Source organism: Nuphar pumila, chromosome 11, assembly GCF_984573655.1.
Source record: "Nuphar pumila chromosome 11, dmNupPumi1.hap1.1, whole genome shotgun sequence".
NCBI lineage: Eukaryota > Viridiplantae > Streptophyta > Magnoliopsida > Nymphaeales > Nymphaeaceae > Nuphar > Nuphar pumila.
The window spans coordinates 51,653,295-51,677,598 of NC_143259.1; the positions used below are offsets into that span (position 1 = coordinate 51,653,295).

The following is a 24,304-nucleotide window of genomic DNA, read 5'->3' on the forward strand; positions in this document are numbered from 1 at the left end:
CACTCCATGGACTCAGAACTGGGACTGGTAGACAAGTCTGCGATAGACTCTTGGGCACAACAAACAGTCTATTCAAAGGGGGTTTTGTCCCCTTAGATGGTAGAGTTTATGAAAATTTTTAATAGAGGAAATATAGGTCAGATCTAGATCTTTCCAACGATCTATGATACATAATTTTTGGCTTAGTCTACGGGCCTCTACGGATTTTGAAAATCCCTAATGAGTTAGTTGTTAACCATCCTAACCTGAGAAGTAGGTTCAGTTCGATCATGCGAGTCACCCCGAATTCGGGTGCCCATATGAGGGTTTCGGTAGAAACCCCAAACTTCACTAACATGCAGGCATGTGTTAGCTAACTAGACTAACTTTCATATTTTAATTTCACACCATAAATATTCAGATATTCAAAAATTACGAAACCATACACAGCATGCTATAACCGGAAATATCATACTCAGACCTAAGGTAGATGCAAAAATATTTCCTCTTTTCGAGTAACTTATATGATGATTTAGCAAAACATGTAAACATGAAAGTTATAGATCTAAATCTTAGCTTTCTATAGGATCAAACATATCCAATTTCATGGAGGGAATCAGAAGAAATCCCAAAAATACGGAACATTGTCCAAGGCATTTTGGACTCGACAGGGATTGACAAAATCCGACTATCTGATAGTTTGACAGGGATTTTGAAGGACCCTGCCAGCTGAATCAGGTCAGGTTCTCAACTACAAAGTTGGAGGCCTATATATTGGTTTTCTAGAAAGCCCAAGAACATCAAAATCTGACCCGTATCAAGGCCAATACAGTCGATTCGTTGGGGTTGTCTCTGACAACTCAGGAACCGTGACCCATTTTTTGATAGAAAATGGTGACACCCAATCACGATTTTTGCAGTTTGTTGGAATCCACTTTTAAGCAACATATGAACTTAAAAACTCAAACTTTCATTTAGTAACATAAGCAAAATGCTTGCATGCTAATAGATTCAGTAGTAACAAGTTCAAACTATAAGATCAAGGGGTTGAAATGCCAAACAAAGCTTGCAGATGCCAATGGAGATGAGGTAGTGTGATTCGAAAGCACCAACTCTTGCAGCTACAACGATCGTGATCCTCCTCACCAGTTCAAGCTCCTTTCTTTTTCACCAAAAACACACTCACCAAAGATCCCCCTCACTCACACACTCACTTTTTTTTTTCTTCTAAAAAACAAAAGCTAGCCTCAACCATTTTTCTGTTGGGATTTAAGGGGCACAAAGAGAGCAAGTTCTCTCATTGGCCACGTGAGAGACAGCCTCCCTTGAGGCCAGCATCCCTTAAGGCCAATGAGAGAGCTTAATTCCAATAAGTTCTAGCTCTCATTGTACCTCAAGTTGGCTCAATGGCACAACACCCTTTTGAATTCATTGGACCAGCTGGGCGGCACCTCAATCATGCCCAATGAGGATGGACTGATGTGGCTGGTCAAGGGAAGCTTGAATACCATTGACTGAAGTCCATATTGGTCCAGCTCTAGGGCACCAATATGAATCCAGGTGGTGTTATTGGATCTTGATACAAGATCTAATACTTAAACTAGATCTTTATACACATTACTTTGGATCCAACATCAAAATTGTAAAAAATAAAAATAAAACTACCCAATTACCCTGTATACCCTCTAGTGTCACAAAAAGATCCTACAGAGCACTAGAACTATCTAGATCTGTAGAATCTGACACCTAAAAATAAATAAATAAATAACATAAATAAAATACATAAAAAGTCTAAATGATTCCAGACATACAAAATGGAATCAAACATAGAAATATAATTTTTGAGAAAAAAACAAAATATCCCAAAAATTGGAACATGATATTCAAAGCGGATCTGGGTACACGAAGATCCAATTGGACCCAGATGGTCTTGCATGATTGGATCTACCACTTATCACATCCCAGATCAGATCTAATGAGTTGGATATGGATCCAACTTGTCTTTAATGCACGGACCCTCAGGATGCTCTGCATCAACACCCCTAGGCACATGTTGCCGAGGAAGAGAAATTATTAGAGATAAACTTTCACTGAACCTGGTAAGGTGGGGAGTCTAGTCAGAGGAACATGTCCCAAGGGAGCATGGCCTTTATTAGGACAATGTCCCAACCCCTACATGAGCCCCCCCTAGGCCCACTAAGTGGGCCATGAATCGCTCCCAGTCGCCTAGTCGAGCATCCGAACTATGACCTAAGATGCAAGTGAAATGACTCTCACATGAACAAATGGAGGAGCGTCGCAAGAAGGGCCTCTGTTATCACTGTAATGACAACGATCTCAATGGGGTCGAGGACAACGATCTCAATGAGGTCGAGGACAACGATCTCAATGATCCCAAGTTGACCAATACGGGTGATGATGCTTTGGAGGACGTTCCAGAGATATCATACCATGCACTTGTCAGAGTGGAGGTGCCCCAAATGATAAGGGTACTCGGTAGAATTGGTCAGTTAGTGATATCACTGTTGATAGATACTGGTTTGACACACAACCTTATATGTGCTCAGACGGCTAAGAGGACCACCCCTAAGCAACCTTTTAAGGTAGTGGTTGGAAACGACAACAAGCTCATGTGCATTGCTCTTTGCCAAAGGACTGATGTATCTAGGGCTAAGCTTTCCCTTTCTACTGAATTGGAACATGCTTTGAGTCAACATAAGCTTCACGAATACATGGTCTTCCACTTGAAACTCAAGTTCGCAAGAACTCTGATTAGTGTAGCTCTTCTGTCTGCTTTAGGCTTTTAGGAGTTATTGTTGAATCATCTACACTTGATCCAAATATTGCTGGATAGTAATCGACAATTCCAGTGATCTATCTCCAACATCACCCTAACATGTATGCAACCGACAAGGTCTACCATACAATGTTTCAAAATGTGCCATCTCAATGCTGGCATGGTAACTTTTATTATAGGCAAACTTCGCCAACTTAACTTGTCAATCCCATTCGTTGGACCCCTCTAAAATGCAACATATCCTCTAAGATCTGGTTGGTTCTATTTGACTGTCCATTCGTCTGCGAGTGGAAAGCTATGCTAAAATGCAACTTTGCCCCTAAGGCCTTCTGCAATTGCCATCAAAACCGAGATGTGAATCGTTTGTCACAATCAAATACTATGTACCGTAGCACTCCATGCAGTGAACTATCCAATCAGTGTACACATCTGCCAAACTCTCCAGAGTCTTGTCCCTCCTGACTGACAAGAAATGTGTAGACTTGGTGAGACAATCTACAATCAACTAGATAAAATCATGTTGCCTGCGGGTTTGAGGCAACTTGATAATGAAATCCTTGGTGATATCATCCCACTTTCACTTTGGAATCTCTAAAGGCTACAACAAACCACTGGGTCTCTAGTGCTCTACCTTCACTTTATGACAAGTGAGACACTTAGACATGAACTCGGTGATATCGTTCTTTCTCATTCCACTAAAAAGTTCGTTGAAGATCCTTAAACATCTTTGTACTCCCCGAATGAATAGAATACTTAGATCTATGTGAATGTGCGAGAAGCTCTTCTCAGAAGGCTTGATCACTCAAAATCTATCATCTTCCCACAAATTTAATGATCTCATCCTCATCACAAATGAATCGGGATCCACGCTTATGCGTAGCGGCCAAAAACTTCTCGAACTCTGGACTTGATTGTTGCATCTTGGCAATTCTGTTGAAAATCTCAGGTCACTGCAACCAATCCATTTTGAGAATAACATTGGAGCCCGACATCTATAATAGAATAAGGTTAGTGAAAAATATGTGTTCTTTGATAGACACCTCTATGCTAGGCATATAATTCATACATATTGTATTCACTTAAAACCTATTGATACAAAGGAATGAGATGCACATCATATAAAGTATGTTACTTACTACTATATAGTAAACATAAAACTTACTTACTGGTGGCAAAAAGACTGCAGAAAATAGATTCATGGACTCTCTTAATTGGATTTGGATTGGTTCTAGATTGCTCTAGGGTTCGACTACAGATCTATGGGACTGTCCTGACCACGAACATGTTCGTACTACTGATTAAGGGTGCAAACGTGGTATTGGGGATGCAGTGGCTCCAGTTCTTGGGTTATGTTCGGTGAAACTTCAAGGACATGATTATGAAGTTTGATTACAGAGGCCATCAGGTATTGATCCAAGCCCCTCCATGGACACCCGCTTCCCTGGCCAAGTTTAAACAACTCTCCAAGGTTGTTCAGGAGAGCGTCTCTCATGTGTTTTTTGTGGAGGCGGAAAATCGGCACCCACAATCCCTATAGAGGCTCTGACCAACCCAGAGGCCTTGCTTCAGGAGTTGGGCATAGTGTTCGATGAACCTGAGGGCCTATTGCTCTCTAGGTCACATAACCATGCAATCTTGATAGATCTTGGGGTCAAGTCGGTCAATGTTCAACCCTACAGATATGCACACGTTCAGAAGTTGGAGATGGTGCGACTAGTGAGAGAGATACTCTTAAATGTGATCATCAGAGCTAACAAGAGTGTATTCTTCTCCAGTTCTGTTGGTAAAGAAGAAGGACAAATCTTGGCAATTCTGTATAGATCACTAGGCTCTTAATTAGATCACGGTTAATGACAAGTACTCAATCTCGATAATCGATGAGTTATTGGACGAATTACATGAGGCACAATACTTCTTGAAGTTGGATCTCTAATCCGACTACCACCATATATGTATGGCTCCTGACGATAATAAGACCACATTCTAGACTCACAACAGTCAATATGAGTTCCTGGTGATACCTTTCAGTCTCACCAACAGACAAACAACCTTCCAGGGTCTGATGAATGATGTTTTTTGGCCCTACCTATAATGATTCATACTGGTCTTCTTCGATGACATCCTGATCTACAACCACTCTTAGAAAGACCATATGTGCCACCTACAAATTGCCCTAGAGACCCTCGCTGAGCATTAGTTATATGCTAAGCTGACCAAGTGCAACTTTAGTCAGTCCTATATCCATTACTTGGGACATGTTATCTCAGGACAGGGCGTAGAAGTGAACCTCAAGAAAGTTGAGGCAATGCAGAGTTGGCTAGTACCCCAATCACTAAAGGGACTATAGAGATTTCTAAGCCTTTTATCGAAAGTTCATCCAGGGGTATGCTCAGATCACCCACCCCTTGACAACCCTTCTCAAGAAGGGTGCCTTGTAGTGGATCCAGGAGGCTACTGCGACCTTCGAGTCTCTAAATTAAGCTATGACTCAGATGCCTATCTTAGCCCTACCAGACTTCATGCAGACTTTTATGGTTGACAACGACACGTTCGAGTTTGATATAGGGGTTGTTCTTATGCAGCAGGAACACACCTTGACTTATTTTAACAAGGTTATCGCAGTTGGGAAGCAAGGCCTATCTATGTATAAGTTGTTCATGGCCGTTTTCTTGGCCATGGGCAAGTGGCAACCATATCTTATTGGTCGACACTTTATCGTCCAGATGAACCATAGGAGCCTCAAGTACATGCTACAACAATGGGTGAGCACTCCTACCTAGTAAAAGTGGGTTTTGAAGCTCCTGGGGTACAACTTTGAGATCCAGTATTGCAAGGGGGTCAACAATCAGGTGGCTGGCACCCTCTCGTGGTGAAGACATGAGGATGAGTTGATGTGTCTCCATGACTGCAGTCACCTTCCCCTTCCTGGATGACCGCTAGTGGGAGTATGCCGCACATAATTTCCTCTCTACATTCAAAGCATAGATTCAAAGAGGACAGGCTTCCAGACTTGAGATTCAGAAGAATCTAGTGATGCACTGTAGGGAAATAGTAGTCCCTCTAGAGTAGGATTTGATGACTCTTCTCATAGAGAAGTACCACATGAGTTCTATAATGGGTCACAAGGGAGTCTAGAGGATCTATCAATGTTTGAGTAAAGAGTTTGCATGGAGGGGGTATGAAGAAATAGATTCAACAGTTTGTGGGGTGATTTGATGTGTGTCAGGGGGTCAAGTATGTGATTGTCTCCCTCGTCAGATTGTTGCAGACTCTTCCACAATTGAGCTCCCTTCTATGCAGGGAAAGTCCATAATCATGGTTGTGGTGGATCGTCTATCAAACTACAGGCACTTCCTGCCCGTATCTAACTTGTACACTACCATATTCATTGCAGAGTTGTTTACACAAGAGGGTTTTCACTTGCACAAGATGCCTCATACGATTTTCAGTGATAGAGACTTGGTGTTTATCAGTACCTTCTAGGTGGAGTTCTTTTAGTTACAGGGCACCAAGCTGGCCATGACTGTTGCTTATCATCTTCAGACAGATGAACAAACTGAGGTAATAAACCAGTGCTTGGAGGACTACCTCTATGCCTTCATAGGTGATAGACCTAAGGCATGGGTGAGGTTCTTCCCATAGACAAAGTGGTCCTATAACACAACTGTTATCATGCAAAATTTTACTTTTTGCAAGTCAAACTGACATTTTAAAAAAGTTTTGAAAATAACTCACCTCCATTTTTAAAATGCAAATTTTTTTTATAGAATTGGACTCGCCTATCGGTACGAGGTTTAACCATTTTCGATGCCATAACTAGGGGTAATCGAACCAAGGATCAATCTTATGCTTTACTTTGCTCAACTGTCTAAATTGTTAATCTATTCCTAAATGCACAAAGAAGCAGGCACATGCCATGACTTAAAAAAATGCAGATTGAAAACATGATGTATGCTTCGAATTTGGAAATATCAGGAAAAAAGTGATGCTTCAAAAATGGTGATTCAGACTTGGAGAACACTTTTGAAGGAAAACTTGGAAGTTGTGAGCCAGACTTGAAAAATATTTGAAGATTTTGAGAAAATCGATTTTGAGGAAAAGAAGGCTTATAAAATGATGCTCACTAGCTTATATGATGAATGAAATATGGTTTTTGGAAAATCATATTTGGGAAAAAGAAATTCGAAACATCTTTGAGAAATTCTCTTTCTTTTAGAAATCGATTTTGTACAAAAGGGTTTTTATGTGCCTTATAGAATTAGATAAGATAAATTTGCCACATATCCTTAACTATAGCTACGAATATGTATTGAATATATCTCATTTGATTCTAAAAGAAAAAATACTTGAAAAAACTTTTGAAAATATACAATATTTTCTGAAGATAGCCTAAGAGTGTAGGCCATTTGTAACTTAAAAGAAGATGATAAATCTGAGTATCGTTCGCATTTTGACTATAGCCACAAATATGAAATTCATCAAGTTTATTAACTTCTTAGAAGTAGGTGCACGTGTCATTCGTGTTGACCATTGTGAATTTGAAAGTTGCATATGCATGACAAGCAATAACAATTATATATCAAATTTTATGGATTAGAAATACGATCTCCGGTTAGAGAGAAATTATTTCAGCAAGATGACCTAGGGTTTGAATTATGCCTGATGATTAAAGAAACACAGACTTGGATTTTAGGTTTCAATAAAATAAAAAATAATGGTGAATATTTATAAAAATCACACCACAAAAAGTATACATGCTGGCAGATTGGTCACTTTTTACGGATCATTAATACGATCTCCGATTAGAGAGAAATCGCTCCGGCAAGATGAACCTAGCTCTGAACCGTGCCTATCGGTTTAAGAAATATATGTTCTAATTTTGAGTTAAAGAAAAATAGCAATCGACCATAGAAATTATAAAAATTTCACAAAACAAACTAGACACACTGACGAGCACGCTGCTTTTTACGGATCTAAAATACGATCTTCGATGAGGGAGATATGACCTCAGAAAGATGCTCTTGGATTTGCACAACGTTTTCCCGGTTCATAAAACAGGTTCCGACTTTAATTTTTAAAAACAGGGTTACATATTTCAAAAAAATCTGAATGTTTTACTGGAAATCATAGACAAATGCATGATTCTACCATAAAATTTTTTGATTTAAACAATGAAAATAAACTTATAAAATAATAGCATAAATAGACGACCAGAATTGAAAACTATAAAACTAAAACCCTAGAACAAAAAGAAATCTAATTATGGATGCTAAAAACTATAAAACGTGTAAATAAGGCTATGAATCATGATTAAATGTGTGAAATAATGAAAATATGCATAAGCATGATGAAATAAAAATAAAAACACAGGGAAGCATGATCAAGAACTTGATTTAGCCACTAAAAGAGGGATTCGATCCATAGAGGGAACAATTCCTGTTCTTTTTTTAGGCATTAACAAAATAAATTGAATCTAACCATTTCTAATGGATAAAAAACGTGTAAAGAACATTAAGAAATCAATATATCATACTCTTGAATCATAGGCATGGTTCTTGAATAAAAAAGAAAGCAAAAGATCCAACAAGAGAGGGGCAACAATGGTGCTTTAATGAAAAATAATGAAATATATTAAAAGAAAATAAAGCAAAACAAAAGATTACCTTAGGATTAATGGAGGAAGGGCTGCTGGACTTGGGGAGGCTTGAGAGGGTGAGAGGCAATAAGAGAGAGCATATGGGTCGACCCCCCTATAGGTCCCTTATTTATAGTTTTTCAAGAGCCTTAATCAGGGTTAATTAGAGAGTTCCAATTGAGATGAAACTCTCTTAATTAATTAAGAGATAAAGCCTAAAAAGGGGGGGGGGGGGGGGGGGGGGGCGAGGGGAGATTTTCCTTAATTGACTTGACTTTTCAAACTTCAATTTAGTTAAAACTTTAATGAAAAACCTAAACTAACTTAAAGACTTTCAAATGTGACACCACCTAATGTGAGCCCCATTTGGTTTTTAAAAAACAAATTTAAAAAGATAAAATAAAGGGGTTAAAAACAAGATTTTCAAAAAGCTTTTAAAAGACACCTAGATCCACTATTTTTTTTTTATATTTTTGAAATAAATAAAACATGAAAATAAAATGAAATTTAATAAAGATGAAAAAATTAGGGTTGGCACCCCTGAAGGGCAGGCCCCGCTTGAAGAAAATTAGTAAAAATGGAAATTGGTTTAAAAATCAAGTTTAAAACGAATCCAAATCGTTTTTCTAAGAAAAATACTTCTAAATAAAGGAATATAAAGCCCTGTGGGTTGGCCAAATGGAAAATATAGATTTAAAACCTAGGTTTTTGAAATTAATTTCGAAAGAAAGATTTTAAAATCGAGTTTGGATTTGATATTTTGAAAACAAGAGTGCTGAATCTCGAAAATGGTATGCAATGACATGCAATGATTATGAATTAACAGAAACCTGGATGAGGGATTTGAAGTCCCAGACCCCTGGCATGGACAATGAATTGAAATTTCCCGTCTGAGTATAAAAATTGGGTATTGGATATCAGATCTAATATTGGATCTAATCCAAATGTGAATTGGATCTCGAATATGGCTAAAATTTCATAAAAGGAATTAATCTGAGCCCAGGTTGGCAACTGTACCAGCTTGGAAAATGATAGAATTGATGTTTTAAATAAAATGACCTGAGAAATGTTTTTGCCCCTGCAGGGCAAGGAGTGACACTGGAAAAATGAGGTTTGAACTAGTTTAAACAGAGTTGAATTGGATTCTAGGGTTTCTAAACTCAAATGAACTAAAAAGACACTGACTCAACTAAGCTCCTAGACTGGATGACTGAGAAATGACATCATTCTCAGTGAAATGGTGAGAAATGAACATCAGAGTGAAGTGGATCATAAAAATGTACTGGGTTTGAGCTGGAATGAAGGTCAGTTATACTGAGATAAACTAAATCTGGAGCTTAGACACTAACTGGGTTGACTGGACTTAGCTCAATTTCAGTTGAAATAGACTAAAATGGGCTAAAGTGGGCTCCAACAATGCGGGAAACAAGTTTGAACTTGACTACTTGAACTCCTGGTGAGCTCAAGTTGAACACATGGAAACAAGACGAGGAAGTCCTCATATATTTATGCGTACTTAGTGAAGTCTTCTTCACAAAATATATGCGAACTTTATCATCATCATATAAAATATACAAAAAATGATCGTACTGTACGGATAATTTGACTCGATTTCCTAAAAACCCTATAATTTTTTATATTCTCCCGATGTCCAAAATTGCAAATATCCGATATTGTTAAGACCCTTTCATCCTTCGCAACTACGAATTGAGGCCTTATTGTGATAAAATTATACCGCCTGTCGGCTAGGTCCAACTCTCACTTAAATCCAAAATTATAGGTTTTTTTTTTATGCGGACCTCACAAACTCACATAAATTTATTTGCAAATTTTCGGTAAAACTAAAACCACCAAAATCATAAATATCCTGCGCTTTCACATATACGCCAATATTTTGCATAAATATATTTGCAAAACTCCACTTAAACTGAAACCACTAAAATTGTATATATCATATGTTTTCACATATAATTCATGATTTTGCATAAATATATTTACGACAACCCTACTGGTTCACGAAAATCCTTTTGTTTCACAAATGAATTGGGTATTTACGATTTTAGTTGTTTCAGTTGTTATGTAAAACAATTGGATTTCTGCAAAACAATCAGATTTTTGCAATTATATGAAAAAAATAATGATATATGCAATTTTAGTGGTTTCAATTTAAGTGGATATATGCTTAAGAGAATTTATGAAGTATTTATGATTTTAATAGTTTTAGTTTTTTAAGTCAAGTTTCGCATATAACAACCCAAATAACTGTGAAGGTAAGCAAACAAACATTCAAATAATTTAAACATTCAAATAATTTAAAAACATATAAAGAGTGACATTATATACAAATCATTCAACATCGTTTTCAGTTTAAATATTCAAATAATTTAAACAGTAAGATTGAAAACATATAAGCATATAAACAATGACATATAAACATTCAAATGATTTGAAAACATCTAAATATATAAATAATGACATTATATATAAATCATTCAACAATGCTTTCATTTTAAACATTCAAATCATGTAAACATTCAACAATGCTTTCAGTTTAAACATTCAAATTATTTAATGACGTTCAAATGATGATATTTGCGATATAAGGCGATTCACAACTTACTTTATGCGAGTTCATGCAATATATACGAATAAGTAAGATATTTATGAATTCAGTGGTAAGTGGAGTTCTGCAGATAAATTTATGCAATTTCTGAAAGTATACGAAAAAAGTAGGATATTTGCAAATTTAGCGGTAAGTAAAGTTTCATAGATAAATTTATGCAATTTCTAGAAGTATATGTGAAACAATAAAATATTTGCAAATTTGATGGTAAGTAGAGTTTCACACATAAATTTATGCGATTTCGTGAAAGAAATGCCAAAGGATAGAATATTTATGATTTTGGTGGTTTTAGTTTCGCCAAAAATTTGCAAATAAAAATTCATGCAAATTTGTGAAGTTCACATAAAAAACCTACGATTCTGGATTTAAGTGAGAGTTGGACCTAACCGATGGGCGGTATAATTTTATCGCAACAAGGCCTCAATTCGCAATTGTGAAGGGTAAAAAGGTCCTAATGATGTGAGATATTTACGATTTTAGACATCAAAAAATATGAAAAATTGTATGTTTTAAGGAATTAGGTCAAATTCTCCATACAATACGATTAGTTTTCATAAAATATATGCAAACTTCCTCATCCTAGCAAATATTGGTAATTTTTTACCTATATTTTATGCAAACTTCGTAAGGTTTGCAAAAAAAATCATGTGAATATACTTTCTAATCAAAGGGTGCGATATAACAAAAAAGTCTATCTTCTAGAGGACATTTCTCTCAAGCTGCTCATCAGATCAAGGCGATCGTGGTAGTGTTAAAAAGCTAATGCACCGATCTGTCTATTTCTTTTATTTTTTTTTCTTGACTTCTCATACAAGTGATCAAAACACAATATAAAATAATCGGGTTAGGTGTAACCAGGCTCATTCATTTCCTTTTTGCATAATGTTCTCGGGATTGTATCAGCACCCATTTGTCATTTTCCAAATATTCAAATGTCATTAGAAAAGTATTTCTATCTAGTTTCTTTGTTCTTTTCTATGGTTCTCTAGAATTCTTTAATTTCTAAATAAAAAATCGATAGTAAACCCTGTTATAAAAAAAATTCACATATCCTCATAATGTCTGCACATGTAAAGGTTAAAATAATCATTTTAATGCCAAATATTTGTAATTTTGGTCATTAGGCAGATTTTGGCAAATTATGAGTTTTTTTTAGAAACACATCATTTTTGTCATATAATACAATCATTTTTCGATAATAGTTTTGGTCATGTCCATGCATTTTATAGCACACCATATCAAGTGAATCTAAATTATGTGCATTTACAAAAATTCATTTGTCCACAATAACATGTTTGTGTGTGTGAGAGAGAGAGAGAGAGAGAGAGAGAAAGAGAGATGAACTGTACAGTAAAACATAAACAAAATAGACATGTATGCATCCATAAGCCAACAAAAAACTCGGAGATACCAAAAAAATGCTAAGATTTCTATAGATTTTATGAATAAAAAAAAACAAAAAATGATTGTCCCTTACAGTAAAAATGACATATTTTCCTAAAAACCCTACAATTTGTGATATTCTTTTCATGTCCAAAATCGCAAATAGCCAACATTGGAATATCCATTTTACCTTTCATATGCGCAAAACTAATAAATTTTGTACAATATATCACTTTATTCCTCGGGTGCCGCATACACCCACTTAAAATGAGGTCCACATATTTTTTTATGGACTTCAAAAAATTCATGTAATAATATTTGCAAACATCCTGGCAAACTTGAACAAATGAAAAAGTTCACATAAAATATATGTAGACTTTCTCAAGTTTACATAAAATATATGAGAACCTGAGGAAGTCCGCATAAAATATATGAAGAATTTCTTAAGTATACATATATTTTACGTGAACTTCCTCAATCTTGACTATGTTTGTTTGTTTGTCGGATGATGTTTCTCTCCAACCGCTCATCAAATCAAGGTGTTCTTGGTGACAGTAAAAAGCTATCGATTTGTTACTTTTATTTTTTTATTTTTTGATGCAATTGATCAAAAAATAGCATTGAACAAACAAAAAATACACACCTTAGAGGGTGCAAAGCATGTTTCTATTCTGGTTTTAAAACTCATAAATGAAAACCCTACTTTTTCAGTTTTAACTCAAAACATGAAAGTTATAAGCATGTGGCTCAACTTTCTAACGACTATAAAACACAAATTTTTGACATCGGTGTTAAAGATATGAGAACATAGATTGTTCTGAAAAAAAACAATCACATATTTGGAAAGAAGTCCGCGTATATAGAAAAAGTTTACATTATGAAGGGTAAAAAAGTCTTTTTAAATGCATATATTTGTGATTTTGAACACAGAGAGAATGTAAAAAATTACAAGGTTTTTAGTAAAAACTCGTCAAATTACCCGTACAGTACAATCATTTCTCGTAAAAAAAAATCTTGATTTTTCTATGAGATCTTTTATACAAGCCTGAATTTATACAAATTGTAGTTGATCTACAGTACACCTGAATAGCCCCCAAAAAGGCGCACAAAAATGGTTGGGCTAGCAATAAACTAATGACAATGCTACCAGCATATGCCAAATCCAAATTTCATTTTCTTTTCCTTTTTACATGAATTTGGAATGCTAAACTGGGCTACTTCTTTTGGAAGGTCACCATAAAAAAATAAGCTAAAATACGGGAAATCATGCCATACAAAATAAGGATGCCAATACAGAGTGGCCAGGCCTTGAGATTGTATCCACTTTTCATAAGTGAGCCACAGCGAGTAATCAACCAAACTCCAGAATACCTGAACAAAGACGTAAAGTTTATGAATCATGAGGCATGCATTTGAACAACTTCATCTTAGTAATCACTGGAAAGAATGAGTGCCACTAAATGTTTATGTACATATTTCCAAGACATGCTAGACCTTAATCCCTGCTAAAACGATGCTTGTCAGTTTTGGATATCACGTTACTTTGCCATGCTCTTGAACACAGAAAAGGGATATTTCTCTGATGACTATTATATGATCTCAAGGATGAAACCAGACTTTCAAAGTACCCAAATTTAATAGACGTTTTGGAAATATCCTTTATAAGATATGTTGGAATTAAAAAAAAAAATTGGATAATCAAGCTGCAGTTAGACAGATCCCTTACCAATACAGCAGGAAGCAATGGTAAACAGTACAGGTCATTCAGCAAAGGAAACCATTCAGGTGGTTTATCCTTTCAACTTCTATTCTTCTTACAGAACCCATTTTGACTAACTGAAAGGCAATATAATTTACAGACTCAAGGGAATTTGCAAATGAAACTAGGGAACTTAAATGCTACATCTATGAAATTTTGCAGCACTCTGTGGTCTTCCTCTTCCATCTATAGCTCTATGTATGGTCACAACACGATCAAGCCTTGAGAGTTCAACAATGATGGGTTTAGATTTTTTAGAATGTGAAACCTGATTGAGAATCTCTAACCAGGGCCCTCACAATCCCACCCCATAGGAAGTTGTTTGGATCATAGGTATCTAGATAAATTGTTTAGCTCTAAAAAATCCATAAAACCATGCTTCTTAGTTTGGGATCATAGGTACCTAGATAGACTGTTTGGCTCTAAAAAAATCCATAAAACCATGCTTCTTAGTAGTAAACTTTTGATACATGTTGAAGAGGGAGACTAGGGAAAACCTCTCTGCATTTGCAATGACAAATGCCTCTAGAGCCCACTTAGTATAGCATAAGTTTGCTAGAGTGCTCACAACTCCACTTCTCTTTTGCTGTGTTGCGATCAGAGTCAAAACAACAGGAAGGAGCACAGACCACTGCAAGAACACAGTGAATTGTGTAAATAAAGAGTACAAAATGTATAGAAGTTAACGTAAACAGAGTTTAACAAAATACCAATTGAGCAGGACCGGGCTCCAGGACGACAGCGAAGACGTAAGCAATACCAGTCACACAGTATACAAGTGCAACTAGAACAACATAATTATCCAGAAATGATGACCTTGGGTTGTTGAAGAAATAGAACATCGAAAGATAAACAAGAGGTTTGACCACAATATTAAAATGGTCAATTGTATCTTTTGAAAGAAAATAAGCAAGGCTGCTGATGCCAGAGGCACTCTCTCTCCAATATTGAAGCTTATCAAGAGAAAATGACCTCAAAGCTGCAATTTTGCACAACAAAGCTGCAAATTCACACAGTAGAGTACAAATTCATCAGAATTACCACCCAAAGAATAACTTGCAGATAAGTAGTGAAGACAGAAAAACAAGTAAACTTTTATATAGAAACTATTTGCAATTTGTTCTAGAACTCCGTAGCTTAAAATTTCATAATCGAAACAGCAAACATAGACAATTTTATGCAACAGTATATTGACTGATTCACTGTAACAGAATATTTAAATTTCTCCTTATTTTCTCCAAACAGTGAGCAACTAGATTGTCCAACAATTTGGCAAACCAATAAACATCCATTGGCAGGATTTACATGCCATCAACCTAGCAACAAAGGACAAAAAATAAGCAGATCAATAGCTAAAGGAAGGTTCAATTGTGGGTACAACTTTTGCTTTTCCCACAAATCAAAGCTGGGTTTTGAGGATGGACCAAATCATGTTCCAGTCTTATGAAACGTGGTTTGATGTCCAAGATAGGATCACTTTGTTACATTATCTACAAGGATACAAGACCTTATGCAGGAGTGGAAGAGACAAATCTAAATATACACATGCCCATGGATTGATAAAGTAACAGAGCTTACAAACTGCAATCACTGTATATGTGTACCCAAGAGCTCCAAACGTTTCATCATTCACTTTGGCAAGTGTTCCCAAGCAAGCCCCAGCAAGTAACAAGATCAAAAGATCCATTGCTTGTATCCTAGCTTCTCGTAAACGCTGCTTACCAACTCTGAAACCATAAAAAATGCCCAAAAGGGAAAAATTACTGTCAAGAATTGGAGTTCCAAGATTCTTCATAGTGACGCCCAAGAGATATTAGAAGCTGTTTGGATGCAATATACTAGAAAGTATTCTAAATATTTTCACACTAAATAATGCCACACATTGAAATGGATAATAACTCCAATTTATCAGGCTATATTTCTGTTAATATCGTTTGACGGAAAAAATCCCATTAGGAATCATGATATTTTCAAAATATATGATATATTTGTGACTGCACTCCAAAGTAACCCTAAGAGATTATTAAATACATGCACTATTGTTCAAGAAAATAACCAAAATAATATGAATTCAAATCTTTAATGGCTTAAAATTTTCATACAGGTTAGTCACTGTGGCTGAGGTCTCTGATTGTATAAGTAATTCCATATAGGTTTTAAAATCTGACTGCCAGCTCCAATGGCCCCATAAAATGGAAATTAGATTTTCATTTCATGTCACCATTGATTGGGACTTTATTGTATAATGCCATAGGTTTTAAAATCTGATGGTCAGCTCCAATGGCCCCATACTGTGGCAATTAGATTGTCATTCATATCGCCACTGATTGGGACTTTAATGAACACATGAAGCATATTATGATAGGACATCACAGTTTTGTGGTTCAATGAAACCACAAATATTATGACAGAATCTTGTCAGGATAGAAATATTCCCTGATGCAATATGCATACTAATATTTTCAGTAACATCTCAACGAATATATGCCGGAATTTGTATAGAAATTCACTCATAAAAAAATAAATTGCAGGCTGAAACCAGGTCAGAATGTATTTTGATAAACATAGGTGCCAAATTTTTAGGAAATTCTATTGTATGATGCACATACAACAAGAACAATCTAATCTTCTATCAAGACTTCTCCAACACTGATGATATAAGACTTCAACAATGTCATCAGATTGCTTATCTTCCTTTCATGTGTTTAATAAAGTGCTATGAATAAGTACTTTCACCAGTGATTTTTTTTCTTTCATGTTGTTCTTGTCCTTTCACAAATGCACTTGCTCCAAGTGGGGGCGCTACTTTTAACTAAATCTAAACCACTTGATTCATTGTCTTTGGGACTCTGAATCATTGTTGTATCTTATCATACGTTACTGTACGATACATATTATTACTATTGAGGTTCTCGATACGATACATACTCGTATCGTGATACGAGTGTGTATCGTACTCATATCGAGTGTGTCATATGATACACCCTTGTATTGACCCGTATCGTATGATACAAGGCGTATTGCATGATTATGGTATCAACGCACTTAAAAAGGGGCCAAAACTTACTTTTAACTTTTGGGTTTTAAATACCTTTTGAGGGTCGACTCTCTCATTTGTGTAGAGCCCATTAGAGGGGAACCCACGTACCCTAAGAATCGTGAGAGTAATTTTGGAGCCGATTCCTGCACTAGGGAGAGGGCTTTTGTGATTTTCTCAAGTAAGAGTGCACTTTCACCATTTTTCCACTTAAAGAAGTGGGTTAAGGTAAAAAAATCCCTATTCTTTGCTTCTTATTGAGTTTTTTTGGAAGGAAGATGGCATCAGAGGATCTGACATGGCAATGGGGCACTAAAGTTGTAAGACTCATGAATTAAAAAAAAAATGTTTTGCCCCCCCCCAGCCTGCCCCGACTGTCACCGCTGCCCACCGCCCTTCACCGACTCGCACGTTGAAGCCCTCCTCATGCCAGCGCAACCCCGATCCCTTGCCGAAATCCCCCCTCTTGTCTTTTTCTTCCTCACGCCGAAGTACGACCAGAAGTGCATTTAGATGGGAGCTGCAAGATAAGATTCACAATTGTAAACAAGAGGACAAGAGCGTTAGAAAGTATTTTGGCTCTCTAAAGAAGTGGGATCAAGTTGCTAAGTTAGAACCCATTTGGGAAACTCTCAATGATGCTCAACTTGGAAAGAAGCAAATAAATAATGAACAATTTTTTCAATTCATGAGAGGTTTATGGCCCAAGTTTGAACAAATGAGAAGCAATATTATTCACAGAAGACAAGATGAGCTTCCTCTTATCCAAGAGGTTTTAACTCAAGTTTGCATGGAAGAGACTAGATTAAGGTATCAAAATAAAGCAAGAGAAAGTAAGGACAATGTGTTGGCCATTTTAAAACCGAGAGCCAACACTCATACATACAAACCCCAACACTTCTAAAAGAATAACAACTATGGGAAGAATCGTGTGTACGAAGGAAAAGGGGATGGAAGAAAAAGAGGAGGTACTTTTTGCCACAATTGTAGGGAACCTGGACATATTAAACCATTTTTTCGGAATTCAAGAACAAAAATAAAAAAAAGGTTGCTTCGGTTGGTACTTCACAAGTTGACCAAGACTATTCGAGCAAGTCAATTTCGAACATGTCTCTTTCTCAACCCGTGGAAGCATTGCAACCTCTTCTCATAGGATAATCCGTGATTGATGCCACTATCTCTTTCTCTTTTCCTCTAAGTATGGCTTCTTGGCTTTTAGACTTGGATGCTTCATTTCATATGATATATGATGAATCTATACTTTCCAAATATAGTATCTCCTCTAGTAAAAGAAATGTTTTTACTGTTGATGGAATCTCTCTTGATATTAGTGGAATTGAAAATTTTGAAAAACATCCTAGTTTTAATATTTCACAAATAAAATTTGTTCCAAAACTAAATTTAAATTTGCGTTTTGTTTCTCAAATCACTGATCATGGATGCAGAGTCTCATTCGCTTCTATCCAATGCTTAATACATGATCTTCAGTCCAAGAAGCAGTTTGGGGAAGGACATAGAGAAGGAGACTTGTACTATATGGATCAATTGAAAATTTCTATTAAGACTCTTTGCCTTAATGTTAAAAATTGGATACAAATTCGTAGCATTAAAGACTAGGGCATCTTAGCATGTATAAATTATCCAATGTTCCTCGTATGAGGACTTTTTGTAATGAACAAATCTCATGTACTGATTATATTCTTGCTAAAATGAAATCAATTTCATATCAAGAGAGGTTCTTCTTTGCTTCTAAACCTCTTGAATTAGTCCACTTCGATGTTTGAGGCCATGCCCCTATTGCCTCTAAGGGAGGATATGCTTATTATGTTATTTTTGTGGATGATTACTCCCACTATAATTAGATATATTTTCTCAAACATAAATATGAAGTATTTGAGAATTTTAAAAAAATTCATAAGTTAGTGACAAACCATCTATTTTTCATTCTGATTCGGGGGAGAATACGTCTAATGACTTTAAGAAATATTTAAGAGAAAATGGAATACTTCATCAAAGGTCATGCGTTAATACACCAAAGCAAAATGGTTTAGCCGAAAGAAAACATCGACACATAATAGAGACCACTAGAACTCTTCTTATATCTATGAATGTTCCCAAATATTTTTGGGCAGAAGCTCTTACTACGGTATATTTTATAAATAGGTTGCCCTCCTCAAAAATTAAAAAATTTTCACCATATGAAAAGATTTATAATGAATTATCCTAGACTAAGGATCTTTGGATGTAGATGATTTGTACTCACCCATAAAAATAATAAATTATCTCCTAAGGCCATCCCATGTATATTTTTAAGATAAAGAGAAAGTCAAAATGGATTTAGATGTTATGATATTAAAAATAATAAGTTATATATATCTAGGAATATCGCATTTTTAGAACAAGAAAATGGATTTGACATTACCACATCAAAAGATGAAAATGAATACAATTTTTTAGAAATTTCCTTTAAAAAAAGAACATATTAATTAGATAACTTGCAATGAACCTCAATGATATTAAATATAATGAATCCCAAGATCTTCTAAATGTCATTCAATATCAAAGAAGAAAAGATAATGAACAACCAAGTGCTTCGAAAAAATACTCAAACATAGAAGAACAAGAAAACAATAGAACTAGGCACTCAGAAAGACCACATAGAATTCCAGGTAGATTTGTGTCATATGAATCATTTGAACCTCATCATAGAGCTTGTTTAGCAAATTTTTTTCATACTTTGAACCGTCCACATATAATCAAGCAAAGAACTATCCTGAATGGCAAAATGCTCTGAAGGAAGAAATTAGAGCCTTAGAGAAATCCCAAACTTGGGAGTTATCTGATATACCAACCAATAAGAAAACAATAGGATGCAAGTGGGTGTTTAAAGTTAAAACTAAAAGTGATGAATCTCTAGAAAGACATAAAGTGAGGTTAGTCGCCAAAGAATATGCTCAAGAATATGGAATCAACTATGATGAAACTTTTGCTCATGTAGCACAAATGACTATTGTTTGCATTCTCATAGTCATAGCCTCTATTAGAAAGTGGACTATTTATCAAATGGATGTTAAAAATGCATTTTTAAATAGTGATTTAAAAGAAGAAGTATATATGGATCCACCCCTTGGATACAATGTTTCTAAGGGTAAAGTTCTGCACCTTAAGAAAGCTTTGTATGGTCTTAAACAAGCTCCAAGAGTTTGCTATGATTGTTTTAGTTATGTTATGTTTAAGCTTGGATATAGTTTCTGTTATACTAACATTGTTTTGTTTATTAAGAATTTCGTTGCAGGTATTGTTATTTTGTTACTTTATGTTGATGATATGATCATATCTAGAGCAAATAAACATGAAGTAGATCAAGTTAAATTTATTTTCAAGCAAGGTTTTGACATGACTAACCTTGGTTTCTCAGATTTTTCTTAGGGATTGAGGTTGCATATTCTCTTAGAGGGTATTTGCTGTCTCAATCTAAATTTTCAATTGAAATTATTGACAAGTCTAGAATTACTGATGACAAAAGAGTAGATACTCCCGAAGTGATAAATACAAAGATAAAAATTGATAATGGAGAACCTTTGAAAGATCCTACTCCATATTGACAGATGATTGGAGCATTGACATACTTGACTATTACCAGACCAGACATAGCACATGCAGTTCACACGACCAATCAATTTCAACACTCTCCTACCTCTGTGCATATAAGTGTTGTGATGCGTATTATTAGATATTTAAAAAATACTACTTCAAAAGGATTGTTTTTATCTTTATCTTCTCCTCTTAATTTAATTGCTTATTCTGACTTTGATTGGGGAGAAGACCCAAATGACCGATGCTCAACTACTGGTTTTTGTATTTTTGTAGGAGATTCCATGATATCATGAAAATGCAAGCAACAAAAGTATCTCTATCCTCCACAGAAGCTGAATATCGAGCCACAACAACTACCACGACTAAAATTGTATGGTCGAAGCATTTCTCAAGAATATAGGAGTAATTGTGACAGAGCCATCAAGACTATGTTGTGATAACAAAAGTGTCATTTACATTGTTGAAAATCACACTTTTCATTAGCGCAACAAACATATTGACATGAACTATCATTATGTTCGTGACATTTTTTTGAAGAAGACTATTTCATTGTCGTATGTGACTTCAGAATATCAACTTGCAGACTTCTTCACAAAAGCCTTGTCTTCCCCAATGTTTCATTTCCTATTGGACAAACTTTAGTGTTAAATATAAACATATATGCATATATGTTACATATTAAATTTTGTACATTGCTTGTATATTTATAGGTTTAGGGGTATTTTGGTTTTTTCACTTATGTATGACAAAAATAAGAGTATTTGTAATTTTATTTTTTTCTTTTCTTTTATTTCTCTTTTTGTAATTGTAACCAGCAAGCATGGGCTTTTTAGGAACATTTAAAGAGTCGTTGGACCCTACCCAACATCTAGATTTCTAGTCGTTGGGTAGGTCCCAATGACTCTCTAAGAGCCTTCTTTTGTATATAAAGGGGTCTACCCCCTCACATATTGTATTGGTTTTCCAAGGAGTGATTCCAAATAATATTTGATATTTTTATGAGTGTTTCAGTCCATAAGTAGCTTATCCTTGTGTGTTCTTGTATAGACCCATAAGAGGTCACACTCTCAAAGTGTTCTTTTGCCCATAAGTGGCTCTCTAAAGCATATACATCGGTTCGTGACAACATGCATTCCTTTTAATACGATAAATTCCTTTCATTTTCAGGTCATGATAGATATCATAACCAATATCAAGCCTGAATAAAAAATGCCTTCGCATATATTTTGAGAGAAAAAAATTTAGATGCTAATGTGAAAGAAATGAAGGCATATTGTGATGACATGAGGCAGATGGTGTCAAATTGTAATCCATAAGACAATGTATTTTATAATATATATATTTTATATGTATAAAAGAAGATACATATACATATATATTTCATATATATGTACATGTATCCATCTACTTATATATATAATATATATTTCTTTCTTGTATTAGCTGTAAGGGTATTTTAGTCATTTTACACATATTCATGTCGTTGAATATGATTGTAATTCTTCCTTTAAATTTTTTTTATTTTTGTAACTTTTTCTTTTTATTTTATCCTTTTTTTATGTACTATTTCTGTACACAGTCTACAACAGTCAGCCACTAACTGTTGTACACAGGTAAGAATAAGAGACGTTGGGCTAACTCCCAACGGTTCTAATTAGAGCTGTTGGGAATCAGCCCAACAACTCTTATGAGTTGCTAAAGCTTATAAATAAGGGTTATAAGCTCATTGTAAAGGCATAATTTCAGTAAGGAGTTGTCTCCTTAAGCTTATAAACACCGTGCATTTAATGCATTTCTTTTGTGGTGTAAAGCTTATAAATACTGTGCATTTCTTTTGTGTCTTGAGTATTTGAATTATCAAGTTATTTGAAAACTTGATTGTTTGCAAAGATTCTTCACATGGTATCAGAGCAAGGTTGGAGAAAGAAAGATCGTGTGGATTCTCAATTTTTCGAGTGCCTCGAAAAACATGCCCTCGATTTTTTGGTGATTGAAGTGGAACCTCTTGTTCATCCAATATTTTAGAAGACTCTTCTATCGAGAAAGGTCTAAAAATCCTGTGTGGTACGTATTCTTTTTCATCATCTCTCCTCTAATGGGTGAAAAAGACTTGAGGCTATGTCTAAGGCTCGATTCCTGAACCGGAGCCAAAGATAACCTTGATGGAGAATGGAGAAATAAAAATCCTTGAAGGCGAAGAAAGAGCCAAGGCTCTTGAAGACTACACCAAAAAGCATGAAGAATGGGAGATAAGAAATTTTAAAATCCTCTCATGGATTTTCTCATCCGTAGAAATAAGAATTAACGCCAATATTATCAAGTTTAAGAAGGCTTCTCAAGCGTGGGAGTACCTTGAGAAGATGTACACCTCTAGGGACTTGTCTCATAAATATTACCTCCAAAAGAAGGCGCTAACTCTTCATCAAGGAGAAATAACTATAAGGGAGTATTTTGCCGAACTCTCTTCTATTTGGGATGAGCTTGCTATGCTCGAACCCAAGTGGAGTGGAGAAGCCATAGAGCTTCGTCATAAACAATTGGAAGAAGATAGATTTTTTAATTTTTTGAATGGGCTTAGGCTTGAATTCGAACAAATCCGGTCTTCTCTTTTATCCGCCTTCACTTCCCTCTCTCTTGAAGATGTAATTATTAAACTAAGTGGGGAAGAGACTCGTATGGGTATAAGCAAGAACAACCCAAGTGTTCTAGCTACACCTTCCAATAATGAAGAAAATGAAGGAGTTAATGTCGTCTCAAGACTGGGGAGCAACTTAAGGACTTACAAGCCTCCTCACTTCAAGAATCAAAACTCAAGTGGTCAAGGAGGGAAGAAGGATTATAGCATGCTTTTATGCCATTTTTGTAAGGAACCGGGACATATTAAACCTATTTGCCCAAAGTGGAAAAAGTTACTTGCCATGGCTACTACATCCCAACCTCAAAAGGAAGAGTGTTCCTCATCTTCAAATGGAGCTCTCTTATTGCAACAAATCGTGGATGCACTTTAACCTCTTCTAAAAGGGGTTATTTCCAGAGCCGCCATGTCAACTTCTTCTCCTCCCGGTAAGACCTCTTGGCTTTTAGATTCGAGTACTTCTTTTCACATGACCCCAAGTTTTAGTTCTTTTTCCAAATACTCAAAAATCGCTCATCTTTTGTTTCAACCGCGGATGGAACATCTCTTGAAGTAAAAGGAATAAGAAATTTTGAAAAACAAGGGTTTTTTATTCCAAAAATTAGATTTATACCCAAATTAAACTTAAATTTGTTTTCCGTTTCTCAACTCTCGGATCATGGGTGTGATATAAAGTTTTCATCTAACAAATGTTGGATACACGATCGTCGGTCCAGGAGATTGATTGGGGAAGGCTCTAGGAAGGGCGATCTATACTATATCGATTCTCTTCAAATTCCAAAGAACCCGTTTTGTAATGTTGTCCAACAAAAGAATATTAATGTGTGACACAAGAGACTTGGACATCCAAATATTGCAA

The 24,304-nt window shown here is 35.6% G+C and overlaps 2 protein-coding genes across 3 annotated transcripts in view; both read right to left on the reverse strand.

The window, feature by feature from the left end:
• Window positions 1–13,370: 13,370 nt before the first annotated feature.
• Window positions 13,371–15,899, reverse strand: LOC149822375 (ABC transporter G family member 28-like). Of its 2 annotated transcripts, none has more exons than XM_089980785.1 (4): window positions 15,755–15,899; window positions 14,887–15,176; window positions 14,674–14,807; window positions 13,371–13,788 (listed from the first exon to the last, which is right to left on the reverse strand). In XM_089980785.1, exons 1-4 carry the CDS (start codon window positions 15,861–15,863, stop codon window positions 13,632–13,634), a joined length of 690 nt encoding a protein of 229 aa, XP_089836911.1. In that variant the 5' UTR covers window positions 15,864–15,899; the 3' UTR covers window positions 13,371–13,631. The 2 variants fall into 2 exon arrangements, with proteins under 2 accessions (XP_089836911.1, XP_089836912.1); XM_089980786.1 differs by having other exon boundaries at window positions 15,781–15,812.
• A 43-nt stretch (window positions 15,900–15,942) lies between these two features.
• The window catches only part of LOC149822376 (ABC transporter G family member 28-like), a 94,215-nt gene continuing 85,853 nt past the window's right edge, over window positions 15,943–24,304 (reverse strand). Inside the window, exons 10-11 of the mRNA XM_089980277.1 lie at window positions 17,595–17,733; window positions 15,943–15,996 (exon numbers count right to left, since the gene is read on the reverse strand). Coding sequence (XP_089836403.1) covers window positions 15,943–15,996; window positions 17,595–17,733 — 193 coding nt within the window. The remainder of the gene's footprint in view (window positions 15,997–17,594; window positions 17,734–24,304) is intronic.

Bases quoted from the DNA above. Each gene is read 5' to 3' on its own strand.
- LOC149822375 (XM_089980785.1), bottom strand. From the start codon at position 15,863: ATGGATCTTTTGATCTTGTTACTTGCTGGGGCTTGCTTGGGAACACTT. The intron at 15,177-15,754 runs GTAAGCTCTGTT...GTGAATTTGCAG, and splicing joins ATATACAGTGATTGCAGTTT to CTTTGTTGTGCAAAATTGCA. The intron at 13,789-14,673 runs GTTTTCCCTAGT...GTCTTTGTTCAG, and splicing joins GTCATTGCAAATGCAGAGAG to GTATTCTGGAGTTTGGTTGA.